Source organism: Cotesia typhae, unplaced genomic scaffold, assembly GCF_013202065.1.
Source record: "Cotesia typhae breed Kobodo isofemale line unplaced genomic scaffold, CoteBio_Ctyphae scaffold_121, whole genome shotgun sequence".
NCBI classification, from domain to species: Eukaryota; Metazoa; Arthropoda; class Insecta; order Hymenoptera; family Braconidae; genus Cotesia; species Cotesia typhae.
This window is the reverse complement of record NW_027423773.1, coordinates 1,763,087-1,786,415: the sequence shown is the minus strand read 5'-3', so window position 1 is coordinate 1,786,415 and position 23,329 is coordinate 1,763,087. Positions and strand designations below refer to the sequence as shown.

Below are 23,329 nucleotides of genomic sequence, written 5' to 3'. Positions count from 1 at the left end.
TTAATGGTATATAATCAATGGATGAATCATGAGCGCAGGGTCGAGACCAGGGAAGTTAAATAACCTTCAGAGACAACCATGGTTTGTCGTATCGCGTGACAAGTTAAAACTGTAAGAGTTTAAATATTTCCGCAATGCAAAGTCAATACAATACAATTCAATGTGTAACAATTTAATTAATTTTTTATTCTGGATTTTTATTTTATAAACTACGTTTTAGTATCATCAAGTACCGAGTCATTGCATCTGGAATTGAAAAGAGGGAAAGCGAGAGCGAAACTTTCACAACAGATGAAAGTATTCCCGGTTATATTATGGAAAGTCCCCGATTCTTAATTGAAAGTCAACAATTGTTTATTTTTTATTTATTTTTATTATTATTAATTTAATATTGAACAATTTTTTTAGATTTTTAGTACATTTTTTTTTTTATTTTTATGAAAAATTAATTATAAAAAAAAAAAAATTCTTTAAAAAATTTCCAATAATAATTAAAAAAAATTTTAATTAATAATTATAATAATTAAGTTAGCTGACAGCTGTCAATTTTAAAAATTTTTATAACAAATTAATTACAATAAAAAAAATACTTAAAAAAATTTTTACTAAAAATTAAAAAAAAATTTTTTTCATAATAATTTAATTGCTTAAAAAATTTTCATTAATGATTTTTTTTTAATTTTTACATTCAAAATTTTTTTTATAAAAATTTTCTAAAATTTCTCAATTTTTTAAATTTTTAAATAAAAAATTAAAAACTTTCACTTTTAAAAATTAAAATTGAAAATTTTTTACAAATATTTTTTTTTTAACGATAATAATAAAAAAAAATTAAATGTCAGCTGATTTAAAACTGATAATTATTTTTTTTCAATAAAAATTTAATTTTGTCTTTTTTTTAACTAAAATAAAATTTCAAATCCTTCCACTGTCAACATTATCAATAAAAAGGACACCTACGTGCATTATGATAGTTGACAACACCATTAAGGATCCCCTTGAGGATAGGTAACTCGTCTCCCATAATTTTGGGCATGAGTAAAATTTTCATAAACAATTTATGAATTAAAAATTTTAAACCAGTAATAAGAGGTTGTTATCCAAGCGAGCACTGTCCCGCGTAAAAAACAAACACTCCACATTGATAGTTTAAATCCACTCGATAAATATATAAAAATATATATAAATATAATTAATCACAATAACAAAAAAACAGTAACCACAAAAAATAACAAAAAGGGTTGTGTGTGTGTACCGGCTGACTCAATAACTCAAGTCACTCCGAGCGTAAAAATGGCAGGTACGATTTACCGCATGTAAACTCAAGCGCACATTTGCGTTAATAAAAGACGGGACGAGACAGCACGTAGTTACGCGAGACAGCATCACCGCCAACTAAATGACGTCCCGCGACCGCGAGTTGCGTTCAACAATCCCCCTTCCCCATAAGATCCCGCCCCCACTTATTCACCTATCACCGCGCTCCCCCTCCCTCCCGCTTCGCCGCGAGCTGATTGTGGCCTTTACCGAGCCTTTGGCCTTGAACTTGGTTTCAGTGGTAGCCGCGTGAGGCGTACCACCGACCTATATACTTGTGTGTACATCTCTATAAAAATAATAACAATAATAACAATAATAATAATAATAATAATAATAATAATAATAATAATAATAAATTAAACCCAACCAGCTGCTTTACAAATAGAACGTTCAACAAGCCGACGATTCTCTATCTAGCCTTTTTTTTTTTTATTCACCCGTATTCTGGGACTTCTTTTTACTTTTTAGGGTAACTCACCCCTAAGGGTGACCTTCCACGACCCTCTGAGGTGTTTTAATACTTCCTTGAACTTATTTCTCCTTATTTTCATCATATGTGAATGTAAAGTATTTTTTTTTTTTTTTTTTTATTACTGTTATTAATTATTCTTTGCGGTGATTAATTGGTGGAAAGAAAAATTTATTCATTTTTTTTTTTTTTTTTTTGAAAAAAATTAGCAATTTTAAATTGTTTTATTTTTTTAATAAAAATAAAAAATATTTTTTCTTACTGTAATTTTTGAGGTGGAAAAAATTTTGGAGTAAATTAAATTTACTAATTTAAAATTCTTCAGACGATTTTTTTTTTTTGGAAAATTACTGTGAGAAAAATTTTTATTTCTTTAGATAAAAAATAAAATTGCTTAAGATTTTAAGAAGAAAAATTATTTACAGTAAAAATTGATCAATTTTTTGAAAAAAAAATTTTTTTTTTCAGTGTAAAAATATATTTGTAAGAATTTTTTTCATATTTTTGACATTTTTATTGTAAATCAGTAAATGCAAAGCTTGTATAAAAATATAAAATTGCTTTTTTTAATTTTAAAAAAATTTTATAGTAATTAATTTTTAGAAAAATAATAAAATTCTTACCAATTTATTTTTAAACTGAGAAAAAAATTTTTAAATTGAAAAAAAAATTATTTTGGATAAAAATTTACAAGTTGTCTATTTAAAAATTACAATTTTTAACAAATCAACTTTTTAGTTTAAAAAAATTCAATTTTTTCATGAATTTTCTTGTTAAAAAAATTTTTTAAACAAAAAACCGCAAATAGTCTCCAAAAAATTTTTTTTTCAATTTTAAAATTAAAATTTTCAACAAATTAACTTCTTAAAGCTTAATAAATTCAATTTTACCTTAAATTTTCTTGTTGTAAAAATTATTACACAAAAAACCATAAATAAACTCTCTAAAAAAATTTTTTTTAATTTAAAAATTCAAATTTTAAACAAATTAACTTTCTTAGTTCAAAAAATTCAATTTTTTTGTTAAAAAAATTTTTTAAACAAAAAACCGCAAAAAGTCTATCCAAAAAGATTTTTTCTAAATTTCAAATTTTAAAATTAAAAAAAAATTTAATTAAAAATTTTAAAATAAAAAAAAAAATTTTTTTTCAATTTTTAAATTTAATTAAAAATTTTAAAATAAAAGAAAAAAATGTTTAAAAATTTTCAATCACAAAATTGCTAATTTTTTTCAAACTAAATAACATAACTCATTATCAATAAAGAGCGAAGGTATTTATTACTCAGCAAGCCCGCTGTCACGTAGATGAACCCTATACTAGTCATAAACTCGGGTATGCGTCGACGGATTTGATATCAATGTGTCGCTTTACGAAAAGGGGGCATCGGGGAATGCAAGTACCCCTAAGGAGGGGGAAAGTATATCGATAAGAGGCAATAGTGGGGAGTGTGTACAGCAATTGAGACAGAAAGTTCGCGAGGTCTCCGTTCTCGTCGTAGCGCCACGTGTCAGCGTACGCTGGGGCTTAGAGTGGGAGCGGAGCACAGACCGAAGAACGAACATCGAACCGAGATACGTATGGCATAGAAGATTCGAGCAGCTACCAAATAACCTCCGTGGGAGCTCAGTGGGAGGAGAGGGGGTGGTGATACTGCACGAGTTGAGATTGATAAGGACAGAAAACTCGGCGTCGGCGTAGCGGTACTCTTTCTACTGACGCCAAGCCGTCAGGCCGTCAGTGCTTATCCAGGCTACGTCGTCTATTGACCCCGCGAGCTTTTACGTGTCTCTTTTAGCTTATTAGTGATCACTGATAAATTAATAATTGATAAATTATTAATTAAATAATTGATAAATTAATTAATTAATTAATTGATGACTGATCTTAATTATTAATTATCCGACTTGATAAAAAAAAAAAAATATTTTGAGATTATTTTAGAATTTAAATTCATTAATAATTTATCAACTGACACATATTGATAAGAATTTTTTATGATTACCAATTAATTGAATCAATATTAAAAATGGGGGAGGTCATTGAACCTCAGGTCATTCGCGGGTCGCGGTTCTTTTTTCGCAACTTTTTTTTTTTTTTTATGGTTTTATGTAACAAATAATCATTATTGTAATTTATTATTTATCGTATGTTTTTTTAATTTTACATCGCCTGTTACATTACATTACTGTTGATACTTTCTCGTACAGACACTTTCGCCAGTTGCGACAGTCCGTGTCGCTCAGAATATTGCGTAAATGGTCAATAACCTCTTAACCCAAATTTCTATAATATCCGTAATGTTATTGAGCCCTTTTACCTTTAAATTATTTTATTTTTGTATTAAATTTATTTTTTTTTATAAATTTTTTTGTAAAAAAAATTAAATTTAATCAAGAGAAAAATTATTTTTTTTATGTTAAAATAAATTTTATAAATTTTTTCAAACAAATTTAAAAAAAGCGGGTAAAAAATTTATTAAAAAATTTTATTTATTATTAATGATAATAATTATTAATTAATGTAATTTTATTTTAAAAGTTTTTGTAGATAAAAATAAAAATTTCATTTTATTTATTAAAATTCTACAAAATTGTATTAATATTTAAAAAAATTTTTTTTTTGTAAATTTAGTTGACAAAAAATTGATTTTTTTGGGTTAAAAATTTTTATATTGTTAAATATTTAACATAAAAATTTTTAATACAAAATTTGTTATTGTGTTATGCTAAAAAAAATAATAATCTAATTTTTGGAGCAAACGCATAAATAAATAATTTATAAATTTTTTTCAAAGTCTAAACATTTAATTTTAAGTTATTTTTGTACCCTAAAAAATGACTAAATTACAAAAATTTTAGATAAATTATTAATTTTTTTCAAAGTCTGAAAATTTAATTATAAATAATTTTTGTCTCCTAATAAATGACTAAATTTTTTAATAAAATCAAGAAGAAAAATTTTTTCTGTGTATCAATTAAAATTGAAGCATGATTCATCCTTTAGATTATTTATTAGTATTAAAAATGAATAAAAAAAAAAAACTTACCATCTCGACTCATGCCTACAGCGATGCACTTCTTAAGTCTGCAGTATTGACAGCGATTCCTGTTGATTCTCAAAATGCTGCACTGTTGATTTTTGGTGCAGGGGCGATATTGTATTTTTTGTTGAATACTCCTTCGAAAGAATCCCTGTGAATCACATCCAATAAAAGATTCGTCAGTTTGGCTATCACTGTCGGAGGAAGATTCAGAGGAACAAGCGCTACCCGCTCTAGGAGCTATATCACATTCGCACAAGCACCCCATGTGTCAATATAAAATAAAAAATAACAAACAAAAAAAAAAAAAATAAATAAAGTTGTCGAGCGAAGAAAAATCTTCGAAATCTGATCAATAATAAATTAGTAATTAATCAATCACAAAAACTGAAACACAGTCACTGTCACCAGATGTGTGAGATTTTATTATCCAGATGTGGATTGAGGAGCAATTGATAAATAAATTGGAGTAAGAAGGAATCTTTGTTTGAAGAAGCAACCGTTTGTATCGAGGCTTGTCAGTCGACTGGTTTACTCTAGCACAGTGAGGATAGGAGCCTCAGCAAATTGCCGTTGGCACCGGGCAGGGTGGGGGCCTTCTGACCCAATTCCCGGACATTCACCCGCAGTTCACCGCGTGAAAGTGAGAGTCCCCTGCGCGTAACGTTTGGGTCTCGCTCGTGCGCTTGGTGTGCATTCTCCCTCCACCCCTCACCACCCCCTGCTCACCCTACGTACCGAAGAGAGAACATTTACCCACCTCCGAGTCATACATACCCGATCTCGAGCTCTACCATCACCAACTATCAAGAGTACGAGTGCCGCTCTACTAACGGGTTTTTCGCGCCCCCTGCACTGTTATGATTATCACGTTTTGCTAGACCATACCTCTTGTTCTTGCACCTCAGGAATAGCTGCCATCATATTTATATAAATAGTTACTATTACGAGGCTTTCATTAATTAATATTCAACTTTTTGATCTACTCGATCGACTGTACGGACTTTTATATTTATTTCCGCGCATATAAATATGTCTCATGGGTTTTACTTTGGGATTTTGGAATATTTATAGATCATCAGCATCTCCACGTGGTAATATTATTATTTTTTTTTTTTAGAAACTGAAATTTAATAAAAAAAAATTTTTTTATAATTTTCTATAAATAAAATTATTAAAAAATTTTTTTTTTATTTTGTATTGCAATTAATTTGTTATAAAAATTTTTAAGACAAATTTTTTTATAATTTTCTATAAATAAAATTATTAAAAAAATTTATTTATTTAATTATTAAGTAATTAATAAAAAAAAGTAAATAGACAAAAATGGACTTTAGTATACAGCAGGTGAATCACGGTTACTTAGAAATAAATATAATTAACGATTAGTCTTGTGACAATGACGTTCTCTGAGATACGAATGTTCTAGCGGACTATCGGTCATCGACCTCAGCTGGGATCGCACGAGCTCGAGGAAGTAGATTATGCAACAGGGATTTCGGGCATTAAATATAAACTAGGACAGCGAGAATCACGTGAAGAAAATAATTTTAACCAAAATAATTTCATATCTCAATAATTTATCAGTTTATAATTTTTTATTAATTAAATTAAACCAAAAATTATAAATTGCAATAAAAATTTCCAATTTTTCTTATTTTTTTTTTTTTCAGCAGAAAATTATTGCAAAAAAATTCTAAAATTTTTGATATTTTAAAAGCGAGTGACTTCTAACTTCAAACGTGACGTCATATTCGCGACCTCGCCTACCTCAACGTGCACCGAGCGAGAGCGAAGTACCGTTGACTCCAGCGGCGCCGACCGCTCCCGATCAGCTACAGCTATATAGCTCCTGAGGCTTCACCGTACCTGAGATAATTCCAGAATTAATAACATACAACTTCAATGACTTGTTCCCGGCAAACAGGTGATTAGAATTTTTATTAAAAATTTTCAATAAAAATGTTATTAACATTTTTAACTGTTGCAAAAATATATTTGTTTGAATTTTTTATTTTGGGAGGAGGGAGATGTATTAAATGCCCGGACGAGGGCAGCAACCCTGGATGAACCTAGCAGTATGTGGAGAAACCAACGGGAAGAGTGACGAAGGGTTTTAGTGTATCGATTTCTCAATCTATTCAGTAACTAGGTCAGAGGGCAAACACTTTTATAATTTGTCTCAAGTCATTTATAAATATATATCATTTATTATTTTTAATATAAATATTTACACAGACGTACGATTATTATTTTTTTTTATTAAATTAACAAAGAGATTAATTTATTATTTTTTTTTTAAATTGGAGCAGTTGAATAATAATCTATATTAATAAGAAAAAATTTTTCCAGAATAATCGTATGATAAAATCAGTTTTTTTTAGTGAAATTTCTTCCTCTAGATAGATAATTAAGAAATTACCTTTTATCTTGTGAAATATTGACATTTTTTAAGATTTAAGCTCATCCCGATGTTACACTCATCGAGACCTTTCATTTGAGTACCCACATCAATTTTTCATATATTTTATATATTTTTATATATTCATATATATATGAATATATGAAAAATATATAAAAAATACATGTGGGTACTCAAATGAAAGCTCTTGATGAGTGTAACATCAGGATGAGCTTATATCTTTAAAAATGTCAATATTAAAAAAAGTACACTAAATTTAGAACTATTAACATATTTATGAAATGAAAAGCCTGCATAAAGTGTAAAATAAAATAGATACTAGAAAATGAGACAGACCGAGGAAGAGAATAGGAAGAGAAGTAAGAAGAGCAAAGATTGGTTTATGACCAGTACTGCCGAGAGTTAAAAGATTACAAAGTATGGGATTCACTGGGAATACTTGAGAGCTGAGGGCAATGACCGGAGCCGCATGCGACCGCCACTATGCTCTCGCGGCATATCGCTAAGTGGAAGGGGTCTTAGGACAAGTAAACCTACGGCTACATGCATATACAGCAGATTGGCTAGGGGAACATTGAATAAGGGCGGGGGAGGAAGAGCAACTCGGGAGCCCGCGAAACTAAATAACGGTGATGTACGTATAAGATCTGCGCATGCGCGAATAAACGTGCATCACCGCACTCTTCCTCGAGGGCATTCACCGCAAAGAATACGGCCTACAAGAATTAGTACCCCGGTGTATAATACAGCACACTTAGAACAGATATCCCGGTGATCGCTTTATTTGGCATGGTCTATCTCCGGTCATCCTCTTTGGTTGCTTCGTAGCCTCAACTTTGCCTTTTTTTATGGAATTCCCCGGTGAGGTCCATGATTAATCCATCGCTAATTAATTAATAATAAATTCAATGATTTAATTGTCCGAAAATAAATCTGGGAGGATTTTTGATCGCTAATTAGATCAATAATTGAAATTAAGCAATTATTTAAGTGAGTGAAAAATTATAGCAATAAAATAGAGTTGAGTTATCTATCTTTTGACTTCCGTAGATATCACGCGGAGAACACCTACTACAATAATAAGCGGATGACCTGATTGTGTTGTAGATGCATAAGGGGTCACTAACCCTCGTGGCAGCACCAAAATACCCGCGCGCGCAATCAAATGAAAATGAGATCACGACTCGTTACGACATCAAAAGTGATGGCGTGCTGCTGCTAGTGGGAGAAACGAGGGAATAGCCACTATACACACCGAGCAATAAGCAACACACTACAAATATATATATATATATATATATATATATATATATATATATATATATATATATATATTCTATATTCTACAGTTTGTATATTACTGTCTATCCTCTATAGGAAAACGCGAGGGTGACGTATCTGGTTCGCGAGGTCGACAACCGGAGGGTTAATGCACCCTCGAGCCTCATTTCAACCCTCCGTAAAAACCCAAGCGATTGACCGGGATACACACCCTCCTTTTGTATTGATCTCGTTATTCTATTTCAGGTGTGTACACTCATCTCGAGTATTTTAAACTTTCTGGCTTCGATTTTATGACTAAAAAAACAGACAACTGTTTAAGATACTCTAATTATAACTTGTCATTAATTCTTGCAAAGAGAAAAAAAATTTTTACGGAAAAATATCAACGAATTTTTGGAGTAAGAAATTTTTTTTGCTTTTAAATTTTTAACAATTTTATTTTTTAGTAATTTTTTTGCTTTAAAATTTTTAACAATTTTTTTGCTTCAAAATTTTTTTAAATTTTATTTTTAAGCAATTTTTTATTTTGAAAAAATAAATTTTTGTTTTGAAATTTAAAAAAAATTAATTTTTTTTTCAAAAGATTAATTTTTATATTTTGATTAAAATTTTTTTTTTTATAATTAATTTATTAAAAAAATTTAAAAAAAAATAAAAATTTTTTTTTTGTTTTAATTGATTTTTGACAAAAGTTCTTTAGTATTTTTTTTTTTAAATACATTTTTTTTTTATTTAAAAAAAATTAAATTTCATATTACAAAATTGATAATAATTTTTATATTTTACTTAAAAAATTTTTTTTCTTGTAACAATAAAAATTGAAAATTTTTAAATTCAAGTCTAAAAATTTTTTTATTTGCAATAATAATGAAAAATATGTTAAAAAATTAATTTTTTTCTGCAGTGAAATTTTTTAAAAAAATCTAAATTTTTTTATTTTCTACCATAAAACTTATTAGAAAAGAATAATTTTAAAAACACGCACGAATGATCATCAAAATATGCTGGTGCAACACTAGTACGACCGAGCGACCTAGTCTCTCAGCAAAGATATACCCAATACTCTTCCGCGTTCTCTTCCCTTTCCACGACTTGGTCAAAACATTTTACGATACTTTAATAGTATTTGTCGTTTAACTTTGAGTTATAGTTAAGCTCAACTTATTTGTGTCATAAAATAATTCCGACCGCTAGCGAGCAGGTTAATATTCGCGCAATAAGTGTTAACCTATCTTCGTTATTGTCTGTAGCTAAAATACATTCAAAGGAAGAAGAGAAAGAACCAAAATTTTAATCAATATTAAATAAGAAAAATTTTTGAAAATCTTAAAATTGTCAATTGCTGCACAGAAAAAAAATTTAAATTAGATCAAGAGGAAAAATTTTTGAATCAAATAAAATTTATTTAAATCAAGAAAAATTTCTTAGTCTAAAAATTTTTCTTCAAAATTATTTACTTAATTCAATTAAATTTTTTTATCTGTGTGTGTTTTGAAATTGGCCAGCCGTATTATTAAATTTTATTAAATAGACCTAATCCTTCTATCAGTTAAGTTGTTTTATATTTTTTTTTTTTTCGTATTATTATTTCACAATTAAATTTTTTTAATTTCCAAAACTTTCTTTTTGTCAACTATAGCTGCAACAAAAATCTTTTCATCTGAAAAAGATCTCTACCTGAGTCTGGATCCCATTCTTCGGATCATCAAACCACTCAATGGGCTCTTTGATCTTATTTTCTGTGGCCTAGATGAAAAACCTTTTCTATTCCCGCTGCGAAAAATATTTTTTAAAGTTTCACCGATTATTTTCTGGTCAAAAAGGTCGCCGTACAATGAAGCGCTCTCTGTTGGAACAGCCCAATATTTGTTGTACCCAAAAATTGGTACAAAATATTTACTTTATTTACTTCATTTAAAGTTCTTAAAATAATTACAGCATAAATATGATAAGATAGTAACAGTAAGAGTGCTGAGAGGCATCTGAAAGTTCGCTGATCTAAAGTACCAGGTAAACGCGCAATGTTTAAGAGAGAAGGGGATTGCTACAAGTAGTGGGGAGTCTGCAAATACGCCATTATATTATTTTTATTATTTTTACTTCCCCTTCTTATTTACTCTTAACCTATTCCTTCCCACACTTCCCCTCTGCCAGCACTTCGCCAAGACCACGAGGACGTTGACTTGACGGCCTTCGAGAAGTAATTGCCAATCGTGCAAAAAAACCGTTTCGCAAAAAAATACTACACCAATAAAAAATTTTCCTTATTTTTTTTTTTTTAATATTCTGTACAATCATTAATAATTCAACGAATTTATCTGATGTATGCAAAAATTTATAGAAAAAAAATTTTTTTTTTTTTTTTAAATAATAGTTCAATTTTTAACGTGGTAAAAATTGAATTATTAAATTTATTAAATATTAAAATGCTAAATTTTAAAAAATTTATAATTTAATATTTTAAAAAATTTTTTTGAAGCGTTTTAAAAATAATAAAAATTGTAAAAATTTCTGAGGCAATTATTATAGTTTTGTTTTTATTATTGCGGTTAAAATTTAATATTTTACTTAGTAAAAATTAATGCTGGCAATTTTAAATTCAAAACTCTTTCTACACACAAAAAAAAATTAATTTGAATCAAGAAAAAAATTCTTGAACCGAGGAAATAATTTTGAAAAGTTTCAGTGTCTTGAATTAAGACGGAAAATTTTTTAATTAAATTTAATTTAATTAAACCAAGAAAAATTTCTTAGTTTAAGAATTTTTTTACTTAAGTAAGAATTAAGAAAATTATTTACTTGATTCAATTTTTTTTTGTGTATAAAAATTTAATAACTTTTCGTGAGAATTTTTGAGAATTATGCAGAAGTGAAGCTTTTCCTATTTTTGAGTGTAAAAAATCGAAAAGTTGATCTTTTTTCAAATTTATGATAAAAAGTACTCACAAAAAATCAATTTCTTGCGCCAAAATAATTTTAAGGAAATTGAAAGTTATTTTGGAGCAAAAAAAAATTTTCTTGGCTCAAGAAAATTTTTTTGAGACTCAAGAAACTTCATTCAAGAAATTTTCAATCTTCTTTAATATTTTCTTGAGTCAAAAAAATTTACACTTTAGTAAAGAATTTTTTTTTTTAGTTTTTTTTTTTTTTTATAATAATAAATTTACTCTCACAATTTTTAATTTTAAAATTCTACAAAAATTTTTTAAACATTTTAGATATTTTTACTTTGTATAAAAAATTTTTTTAAAAAAATTTAATCAATTTTTTTTAAAAAAAATTTTCACAAATAATTAATAATTAAATTTAATTATTTAAGCCCACTTCTGCGTAATTACCAATTTTTTTGAATATGCAAAATGATAAAAATTGACTTTAGAATTATTAAATATTTCAGACATTTAAATAGCTTTTATTACAATTTTAAATGGTATTTATTAAAGCTTTTCCGTGAATTTTAGAATGATAGAATACAATAACAAATTTTAGGCCATGAAGATAATCGATGATCAATGATCGTCCATAAAAATAATCTGGATCTTTGAGGAAAAAATTATACCTGAAGCGTCTTTACAAGTTTACTCTGCTTTCAGAAAAGTGACAAGGTGAAAGAAATTTAGAAAAAAAAAAAAAATGAATTTGCCACATTTGGTTCCTCGGTTTGTGTGTTAGTTTGCGTAAGCGCGTTTAAATGTATTGTGATTTCGAGGTCGTATTTATACATAATAGATTTCACTCTCTCTAATAGTGAGTCTGGGCCACCGCAAATTTCCGCCTTGAGATGCTCCTCATCAGGGAGGGGGAAGATGGGTCACGCGGATGTCTCTGGTTTCGAAGATGAATTTATATTGTCCTTGGTAAAAAATTGAAACGGTCATGACTAGTTAAAAAAATTTTTGGGCTGTATTTTTTTTGTTCTCTTCCGGAAAGATAAGTTTTTAACGAAATGTCAGAATGACTGGATGATATTCCAAGTGGTATGGACCTTGACGGTTTTATACGGTCATGCCAATGAGTTAATAGTTTTTTGAGGGTCATCTGGCAAGTAACATTTATTAACGAGCTTCCTTAAACCTTGGTCACTCCAGGAATATTATTTTACACGGAGTCAGGTCGACAACTTTATTTATTTTTATATTTTTTTAACCGCTTATCATCACATTCAATCACACTAATTATTTTAAATAGTTATTATTACATTTTTTTGTATTAAAAAATTTTTTTTAAGCTCAAGAAAATATTTAAAATTTTATTAATATTTTTTTTTTTAGTTTAAAAATTTATAAAAATCATTCATTTTTATTTAATTAAATTTTTTTTAATTTAAAAATTAATTTTTTGAATTAAAAATTTTTTTTCAAGCTTAAAAAAATATTTAAAATTTTACTAATAATATTTTTAATTTAAAAATTAATAAAAATCATTCATTTTTATTAAATAAAATTTTTTTGAATTGAATAAAAATGATTTATTTAGATTAAATTGAGATCAAAAAAAATTATTTAAGCAATTTATAAATAAATTTAATTTAAAAAAAATTTTTAAACTCAAAATAAATAAAAATAAAATCCAAAATTATGAAAGAGTTATAAAAAAAAATCTAAATATCAATGAAGACTTTTTACAACACTTAAAAGTGAAATTAACTTAATATTTACAATGTAAATTTTTTTTTGTAAAAATCCAAGACTAATACACAATATTTAGTAACAAAAATCTAAATTTCTAAATACTTGTAAAAAAAAAATTCAACCTTCTCTCTCGCAATGAAACATTTATAGCGCAAAAATAATAATTTATAAATAAAAAGACCGCTTAGAAAATACTTTCACCTCCGCAAATACAACAGGCTGGTTATAGAATAGAAAAACCAGGTACTTTCGCGTGAAAAAAGGAGAGTTTACTTAAAACATTCTAAGAGATAGATTGAATTTAATTACCAAGTCATTGCTCTAAAGATTGATTAGTCATTAAAAAAAAAAAAAATAAGCTTAAATTTTCTTGAGTTTAAAAAATTTTTTTTGACCCGAAGAAAAATTTTTAAAATAATTTTTTTGACCCAAGAAAAATAATTTTTTTTTTTTTTTAATGTAAAAAAAATCTTACCTTGCATCCTTCACAGGAGTGTACACCATAGTGAAACCCAGAAGCTTTATCTCCGCAAACTCGACATAAAACAGTCGTGCCATCAAATTCTGCAACAAATAAAAAAAAGGAAAAAATGAATCTTAAAAATAAAAGCACGTGTGCGCTAGCGTATACCAAGAGAAAGGAGAGAAAAAGAGTTTAAGTACTTTCTCCAGTTCACCAGAGTTACAGCATCGTGTATTACAACTTTCTGCTTTCACTCTGTCACGCAGAGTGATTATTAGTCAGTAGTTTAATGATAGAAGTAAAAAAAAAAAAAAAAAAAAATGGCAAAAATTTCCCCGAAAAAAAAATTACCTATATTTAATTCAGGTTCAGGTCTGGCGGAAGAGACAGTAGAGTCCATGGTAGGCATATTAGGAACGACATGTGGGACCTGTGCGATGTGATAAGGACTAGACATTGTGACACTGGAGGGTCTGGAGGAGGATTTAGTGGACGGAACGGACACCGGCGAGCCGGGGACAGAGGTTACCAGGTTTCCCTGATGAATGCTGCTGTCCGGTGTCAAGATCATGGTGTCGTACCAGGGCTGCATCGATTGGTCAATCGTACTGTCAGCCAATAATAACTCAATAATCATTAAATCCTCTTAGGTGTTTTTAAATCCGGTGTTAAAGCACACATAGCACTTAGCCACAGCACTGCACAGTATGATCAACGAATATTCCACACAATAAACAAAATTAGTGATAAAAATACAAACAAAAGCCCGAAAAAATGACCGGGAAAAGAGACAAGATAGTGAAAGTGAGTCTTCGCTCGAGGGAGGCTCGCGTTCGTCTGACTGGAGGTTGATGCCAGGCGGTAATGGTTACCTGACTAGCTTGTAGCCTGTACACCCTTGCTAGTGATCGTGTTGACGGTCTGGTGTGCCAGTGGTGGGGGGGGTAAAGCTACCAGCAGCCAGAACTTGCTATACTGATGGTGCTGTGAGTTACTTACACCAGCGGCAACTTAGTGTAAGTAGACAAGAGGAGAGGGACTGGAAAAGCTGCTCGCTGAGTACACAGTACACTCAGTACAGGAACCCTCTGCTCTGTTACATTAGCACAGGCTTGTTGATCGTATTTTCAGTCCTGGAGGTCACTGACAACACCGGGCCCCGACACAACATCAACATGCCCAATCAAAATTCACTCGGGGAGCATCCCGGGCTTCTGGTTGGCTGCTAGAACCCCACCACCCAGGGGCCTCCTTCCTACCGACAAGTTCATCGCCCGAAACCTTGACTGAATTACTCGCCGGCAACGGCCAAGGCCAGAATCTCTAGGCTCTTTCTTCTTGCTCACACGCTTTGCTACAGGGATTCTTCTCTTTCTTGCTCTCTATTGCTTCAGCTACCACGAGTAGGCGCTACTCTTTATCTCTCATCATCCTCATCATGCTGCAGAGTTTGTTTGATCTTGTCTTTCTTGAGGTTTACTAACAGATTATGATACATTGAGGGGAAATTTGTTTTCAAAAAATTTATTTTATTTATTTATTTATTTATTTTTTTCTTTTTTTTTTTTTTTTTTTTTTTTTTACACGATCCAACAGCCAAATCGCCAATAACAGGGTCTTTGAATAATATATTATAAAAAAATCGTCTTAAAATTGTCGTTTGTTTAACATCTTCAACATGACACAAACTAAGAATATTTTAAAACTTTTTTAAGACGTCAAAAAAAATTCCGAGAGAAGATTTTTGAAATTTGGTTCTCAAATTTTTTATGAAAAATTTTTTTATAAAAATTATTTATGTCTTAAAATAATCGTAAAATTGTCTTAAAATAGTTTTAAAAAATTTTTAAATCGTCTTAAAAAATCTTTACGTTTTACTAAAATTATTTTAAGTTAATATTTCACTTGTAATTTTGATTTAAATAAATTTTTAAACAATTTTAATTCTTAGCTGGAGAAATAAAATTAATTTATTGTCATAAAATATTTATTATTTTCAAAAGAAATTTTTTACGATAATAAAAGATGAGACAACTAAACCCGAGCAACTCTTTCTGATTCAGCCTCGGTTTTCATCTTCTTCACTTTATTTTATTTTATTTTATTTTCTATAGATATCAAGCTCTCTGATCCTTTCACTCGGTAATTTATTATCATTATACTTTTTTCGTTATATTTATATCCCAGTGCGTTATACAGATCACATGTAACTCCAATTGATATATTAACGTTGATAAATCTGCTTAAAATATTTTTATTATTTAATATTTAATATTTAAAATTTCAACAGAATTGAATTGTATGGCTCGTTAAATGCAGTAATTGCAGTTTACCGAACATTACTTGAGTTCGGTGAACTTGATAAAAGAGACGAGTAACTTGATACAATTTAAAAAAAATAGTGTCCAATTCGTAATAGAACACCAGTCTATTACACCTTCGTCTATATTTTTTATATAATATTTATACGAGTATAATTATACTTTTTATTAAGTTCTCCGCTTGTATATATTGTATGTACACACACACTCTAATTCGCAAATATATATTTGCTGATACGTAGAGTATCATGTCCTTCCTTTGCAATTCAACCACGTACGACCGGACGTTGGCTTCCCATAACGGCGAAGGACCGTCGGGTGTCAGAGGCCACGAGAGATCGCCAGGAATAAGAAAAGTCCTTGAATAGTATACTGAGTACACTGAACTGTGTTGTGAGTTTCGTCATAAAAAAGATATATATATTAAATTAAATTATCGAAATTTATTTTTGCTTTATTAGTCGGACAAAAGAATTACTTAGATTGATAAAAGGATTTAGTGCACAGAAAAAAAGGTTCACTTGAGCCAAGAAAATATTTTTCTTCCTAAATAATTTTTTGAGCGAAAAAAAAATTTTTTTTGACAAGAAATTTCACTTATTCCAACAAAATTAATTTTCTTGCTTTAAGAAGCTTTAAATACGTATCTTGATCCAAGAAAATTTATTTAAGTCAATAAAACCTTCTTAATTTAAAAAAAATTCAGCCTCTTGCTCCAAAAAATTTAGTTCTTGATTGAAGTAAATTTTCTTGTCTTGAGAAAATTTCTCTCTTGCTCAAAAAAATTAAATATCTTGGTAATAAATTTTCATTAATATTTTTATTGGTTAAAATCTCAAATAATATTTCATCATTTTTTTTCATTCAATATGTATATAATTGCACGCTAAAATAATAATATAAATTGGGTATCAAATATTCTCTAGAAAAATTTTCTCAAGGTGAGAAAATTTTTTTCTCAGCTGAAGTAGGTGGCGCTGCTTCCCCTAAAATATCTAAAAATGTTGATCAAATATAAAAATTTATTGTATCAAGTATTTATGATAATTTGAATTAAGAAAAAATTACTTCGACCAAGAATATAATTTCTCAAAAAATTTTTACTTCTCCCAAAACACAACTTCGGTCTTCCTTCAGGCACCCGAAAATTTTCTTGAGCCAAGAATTTTGTTCTCCAGTCAAGAAATTTTTCTTTCCATGTATTAATATAATTTATTTAGAATAAAAAACTAATTTATTAAACTTTAACAAATAACATTAATGGTTAAAAAATATTTTTTTCTCCCAAATAAATTTCTAAATCCCTCTATCAGTGTGATCGATAAAAAAATAAAACCAAAGGTTAAATCTAAAGACAGTATATAAAGAAAGAAAAAAATGAATGGGTGTAGTTAAATCAAATGAAATTGTTATATTAATAAAAAAAAAAAAAATAAAAATAAAAATAAAAGGTTTGATCGACTTATACATGTATGCATCTGCTAAAAGTGGCAATGGGGAGCAGGGCATCTCGAGGCCGCGGCTAGTGGAACAAACTTTAGCACTCTTTCCTTTTTCTTTCCATCATTTCTCTTCTACTTACTACTGTATGCTGTATACATGTATAGTAATGCATACTGCATATATATACATATATATATCAACATTGCTATACATGTAGCCGTAGACTCTTACCTTGACGTTCGATTATTCGCGTGCTTCCCACGTTGTTTCTCACTCGACTCTTTTTATTGTCGGACAGAAGCTTTGTAGCTCTGTCTTCATTTTTGCTCTCATTGTATGTATATATAAGCTTACTTTAGAGTTATTGAGACTCTCAACGTGGGCTCTTCGCGGTTCAACGACGCTAGGCGCAACGACCTACGATTCACATTTATCTATAGGTATATAGTATACACTTAGTGTCTTTACTTCTGTAATTGGTTTACTATTCATATTGTAAATGAATTTTCGTAGAAGAGTTATTTTTATGTATTAATTATTTTACTGGAAAATTTTTAGCGATTTTTAAATTATTGACAAAATAATAATTTTCAATAATCAATTAATATTAAAGTTTGTTACTGAATTATTTAGTAACTATTACTAAAGTCTAATTAATCTATCAATAAATAGTAAAAAAAAAATTTGTATAAAAAAATTACATTACCTAAAACTTTTTTGACCATTCGTCAAAGGATTTAACTAAAATTGAAAACCGTGAAATGATGAGGTAGAAAATACAAATGGGTTAACCCTTTTCCAAAAATATTCAGACAGAGATGTTTGGTTATAAGTGAAGATTGGGTCGATAGGTAAAACTTAAAAGTGAATAGAAGTCAACCACGCCTTATTTCTTGAAATAAATAAACCCAAAAGGTTAGCCGCAGCATAATGACTTTTCTATTATTATAAAATGACACCGTGGTCACACTGTTAAAGTAGTTTCTTTTTGAAAATTCACCCTGCTACGGGTATCAGAAAGAAGTATACAGAAGTATACAGAAGTATACAGACGTCACTATTTTTTATTGTTTTCAAAATTTTACCAAGGAAAAAAAATCATTTATAAATAGACATACAAAAGACCCAGACCACAGAAGTCATTTATTTTGCCTTTAATCCCATTAACCCGGACTAGCTTGAATTTTAAAATAAATAGTTAAACTGTCAATATTTGCTATAAGTTAAATAGCATTACTATTATTTAATTGTTTTTATACCTGAAATAAAATTTATTTGGTGGTTATCAGACTGACTGTAAATACTCCAAACATTGTTTAAAAAAATTATCTTATTGTTTAATTACATAACACATGAGTCCTGTGTAGAACAAGGATTTTTATGGTTTAAAACAATATATATAAAGTATATGAACTTGGTCTAATAATTAAATTGCACGGGCCCTGCAAAAAGCTTATTTTTATTGTACTTTGTCAAGATAATTAAGAAATTTTCTTGTATTTTAAAGAGACAATCTGGATCCAAGAAAATTATTTTAAAGACAGCTAGTTGTTTTGTTTCAACAATTTTTTGTCTTGAATTTTATCATCTTGACTTAAGAACATGTAGTACAGTCTGATGTCGGTAATTCAGTCTGGAGCAGTGACAACAAATGCCAATTAAATATATCGGTTTTTTTATTTGAAAGAGATGTAAAATCCACTGAAGGAGGTTATCAGACTGACTGTAAATACTCTAAACACTGCTTAAAAAAATTAAACTAGATAATTTACTTTTGGCACTCTCTTGCGGTTTACATCAAAGTATAGCAAATTAAATTTTTTGTTGATAATTAGTTTTCTACCCTGACCTAGCTGCATTTTAATAATTCTGTCTTATAAGTTATCTAAACTAAAATAAAGAATAATGAAAAAATTAAATCAATCTCAAAGATTATATTGGTTGTACGTTTATTAGTAATTTCTTTATAGTAAAATTTATTTAGTTGAATATGTGATGGGTCCTGAGATAAGGCAATTTTACTTGCGAATACTGCCTATTTATTTATCATTTAGTTATTTTTTTTTTCAATGATTAAATTTAAAAATAAAAGAATGAATTTACGGAGGACTATTATTTACGTACTCCTGCCAAGTTTAATGATTTTTTATTCAATAATTACTTGGTCAAAATCATCCTAGTATTTTGTTCAAAATTTAAATATGCTTGTTCTACTAATACATAGTTTAAGTAACTATAAAAAAATTAAAATACTATATTTTTATACTTTTGACGTTATAATTCAGCTAACTATCCACTTTTCTCAGTGCAGAACTAATAAATATTTTACATAAAGGCTCGATGAAATTAAGCTATCAATCTACGCCGTAAAAAAAAGGATATTGGGTTAATTTCAGCGGGGAATGCTTAGAAAATTGAGGGAAGACGATCTAGGAAACAAAGGAGGAGTAGGAGGGCGTAACAAAGGGGACCCCAGGTTCCGCGAATATTACGGTACTACATAGCGACGTGGGAGTGTAACAACTGCATCCACATGCACGTGAGCAGTTGCATTCATACAGCACATGCTGGGTGTGTATATATATATATATATAACTTAACTTTGCAAAATACATGTGTATGGATGTATATAATATAAAAGAGAGGGAAACATAAAGAGTTCTTTCCATATAGCTGATGGGAGTGCGCCGACCCCTTCGACGCCACGCAAACGGTCGATGAACTCTCTCTCTCTTTTTCTCGTATTATGATTTTTTTCTCTCCTCAAATCACTCACTCAATCATAGGACACTAATGTGAAGACAATCTGACGTCATCGTGAACGGCATGTCTTAGTCTGGGTTAAAGAGTATTCACATAGCTTGCTGGTGACTACGCGTTACCGTTTTTGGGGCTTTTTGCTCTTTCTTATTTAAGTTATCTGATTAATTATTTTATTTTTGATTAATATACCGCTTGTTGGATTTAAATATTTATTAATTTTTTTAACAAAAAAATTTTTAAATATTTTTATGAATTTACATCGTTGCAATTTTTACATAAAATTTTGCTTTATTAAATAATGAATTTTGTTAAATTGCACTGTACTTTCTTAAATATTCCCGTTTTTAAAGATATAAGCTCATCTCGATGTTACACTCATCAAGAGCTTTCATTTGAGTACCCACATGCATTTTTCATATTTACATATATATATATATATACATATTTAAATATATATATATATATATATATATATATATATATATATATATATATATATATATATATATATAAATATATAAAATATATGAAAAATTGATGTGGGTAGTCAAATGAAAGCTCTTGATGAGAGTAACATCAGGATGAGCTTAGATCTTTAAAAATATCATTAGTTGACAAAAAACAACGTAATTTTCTAATTATTGACATTTTTAAATATCTAAGCTCATTCTGATGTTACACTCATCAAGACCTTTCATTTGAATACCCACATGACATTTTTTATATATTTTATATATATACATATATAATATATATAAATATATAAAATATATGAAAAATATATGTGGGTATTTAAATGAAAGCTCTTGATAAATGTAATGTCGGGGTGAGCTTATATCTTTAAAAATGTCAATAGTTCTCAAGATACAAGGTCATTTCTTAATTATGTAAAAATTTTTCTAATTCTCTTAATAATAGTGACACTAAATTTTAATTATCTAATCGCTTAATTAATTTGCAAAAATAATTAAAATTGCAAAATTAACTTTAAAAAGCTACTTAATTGTTCAATTTATCAATTTAATTTTGCAGAAAAAAATTAATAAGTAAAGATTATAATTTATTTTAAAAATTTTAGACATAAATATTGAATTTTACTATAAATAAAAAAAAAAAAAAAAGAAATCAATATTATTTAAAAGTAGAAATTTTTTTTACGTATGACTCAAAGTGTCATTGAGCTCATCAATACACTTAAAAGTATTCTCGGTATCATGAGTAGTCGAAAAGTTCATCGACTTTAAAATAAAACAAATATATGTGACAATTGAGAAATTAATTTATAAAAAAAAAAAAAAAAACACATATAGTATTTTTAATGACTCACGTTACAGCGATCACTAGGTTATCACCATAATTAAATTGAAATGAAAACCGTTAGCCTACTATTAAATTACTAGTTAGATTTGATGAAGTAATCGTTGAGAAACATATTTATATTTATTATTTTATCAATATTCCTTTTGTTGGGTCAATTGAGTATAAATTCGGTAAAAAAAAATTTATTCAATTAAATTAAAATATAAACCTAATTACAAGAGTATAAGTTTATAAATTATTTAATTTATTATTTTAAATAAAATGTTCTTATTTTTATCTAATAAATTTCTCTCTCTGTATACTGCTAGTATATATTGCTGGTAAGCATTAACAGGGTCATCGTCCTAAGAATCGCAAAGAGTCCAGTCTCTCGGTCATGAACATCGAGCACCTCAGTTGCAGGATCAACGAACCCCATTACGAGAGTTCAGTAGACTCAGAATTGATTAATCTAGTTTAATTTGTTTTAAACTAAAAAAATTTTTAAATATCAATATTTAAAAAAAAATTTTTTTTTAACTAAAAATTATTATAATTTGTAATAAAATTAAAAAAAAATTAAATTAACCCCTAGGCATGCTAATTAATCATAATTTTGAATTTAAAAAAAAAAAAAATTGATAAAAAAAAATTAGAATAATTATTGGCGAATTATAAGGTCAGCATAGAGTAATAAACTTAGGTAGGGCATTGCACTTGAGTGCATAAGATATAAAAGAGTCTTTGGCCTTACTCGCAAGCTCGCAAAGAGTTGCATCGCGTCCAGTGACCCGCCCTACCGTTAGGACGGCCCCGAGGATGCGTTCCCCTCTCTCAAACGATTAACTCCCTTCTCTTTATCTCGTCCTGTGCTTCTTCTTTTTATTCTTCTTCGTTGACTTATTTTTCAACTTCTGTGTGTTTGTTTTGTTATCACATGCTCCTATTAGAGTTATTATCGGTGATCTACATGGTGAAATTGAAATGGGATTTTATAAGAATCAAAGACACGTTTATTGTAAAGAAAACTCTTATTTAAATACCGCTAATAATTATTTGATACAATATTCAGTGTATTTATTTTAATAAAATTCTTGGCTCAAGAAAATTGTTGGCCTGAAGGAAGACCGAAGTTGTGTTTTGGGAGAAGTAAAAATTTTTTGAGAAATTCTATTCTTGGTCGAAATAATTTTTTCTTAATTCAAATTATCATAAATACTTGATACAATAAATTTTTATATTTGATCAAGATTTTTAGATACTTTAGGGAAGCAGCGCCACCTACTTCAGCTGAGAAAAAAATTTTCTCACCTTGAGAAAATTTTTCTAGAGAATATTTGATACCCAATTTATATTATTATTTTAGCGTGCAATTATATACATATTGAATGAAAAAAAATGATGAAATATTATTTGAGATTTTAACCAATAAAAATATTAATGAAAATTTATTACCAAGATATTTAATTTTTTTGAGCAAGAGAGAAATTTTCTCAAGACAAGAAAATTTACTTCTATCAAGAACTAAATTTTTTGGAGCAAGAGGCTGAATTTTCTCAAAACAACAAGATTTTCTTGACTTAAATAAATTTTCTTGGATCAAGATACGTATTTCTTAAAGCAAGAAAATTAATTTTGTTGGAATAATTGAAATTTCTTGTCAAAAAAAATTTTTTTTTCGAATTAGGAAGAAAAATATTTTCTTGGCTCAAGTGAGCCTTTTTTTCTGTGTACGAATTTAAATCAAACAAACGGTTTTCTCAGTGCACCTAGCTTTTTAATTCACAATAGTTTATATACCAACTGACCTCACCTCTATTCAACTGATTGCTCTTCTTTATTTTTACTATTTCTTTTATCTTACAACCTAACG

The 23,329-nt window shown here is 28.4% G+C and overlaps 1 protein-coding gene across 5 annotated transcripts in view; it reads right to left on the bottom strand.

Annotated features, from left to right (window-relative positions):
• The window catches only part of E75 (ecdysone-induced protein 75), a 107,623-nt gene that overhangs the window by 5,384 nt on the left and 78,910 nt on the right, over positions 1 to 23,329 (bottom strand). For 3 of the 5 annotated variants that reach the window (XM_074252491.1, XM_074252492.1, XM_074252493.1), the window contains exons 2-3: positions 13,643 to 13,731; positions 4,837 to 4,981 (exon numbers count right to left, since the gene is read on the bottom strand). In XM_074252491.1, the coding sequence (XP_074108592.1) occupies positions 4,837 to 4,981; positions 13,643 to 13,731 (234 nt within the window). Of the gene's footprint in view, positions 1 to 960; positions 1,405 to 4,836; positions 4,982 to 13,642; positions 13,732 to 13,981; positions 14,453 to 23,329 lie in introns of those variants that run through there. The other 2 variants (XM_074252490.1, XM_074252494.1) reach the window with 2 other exon arrangements.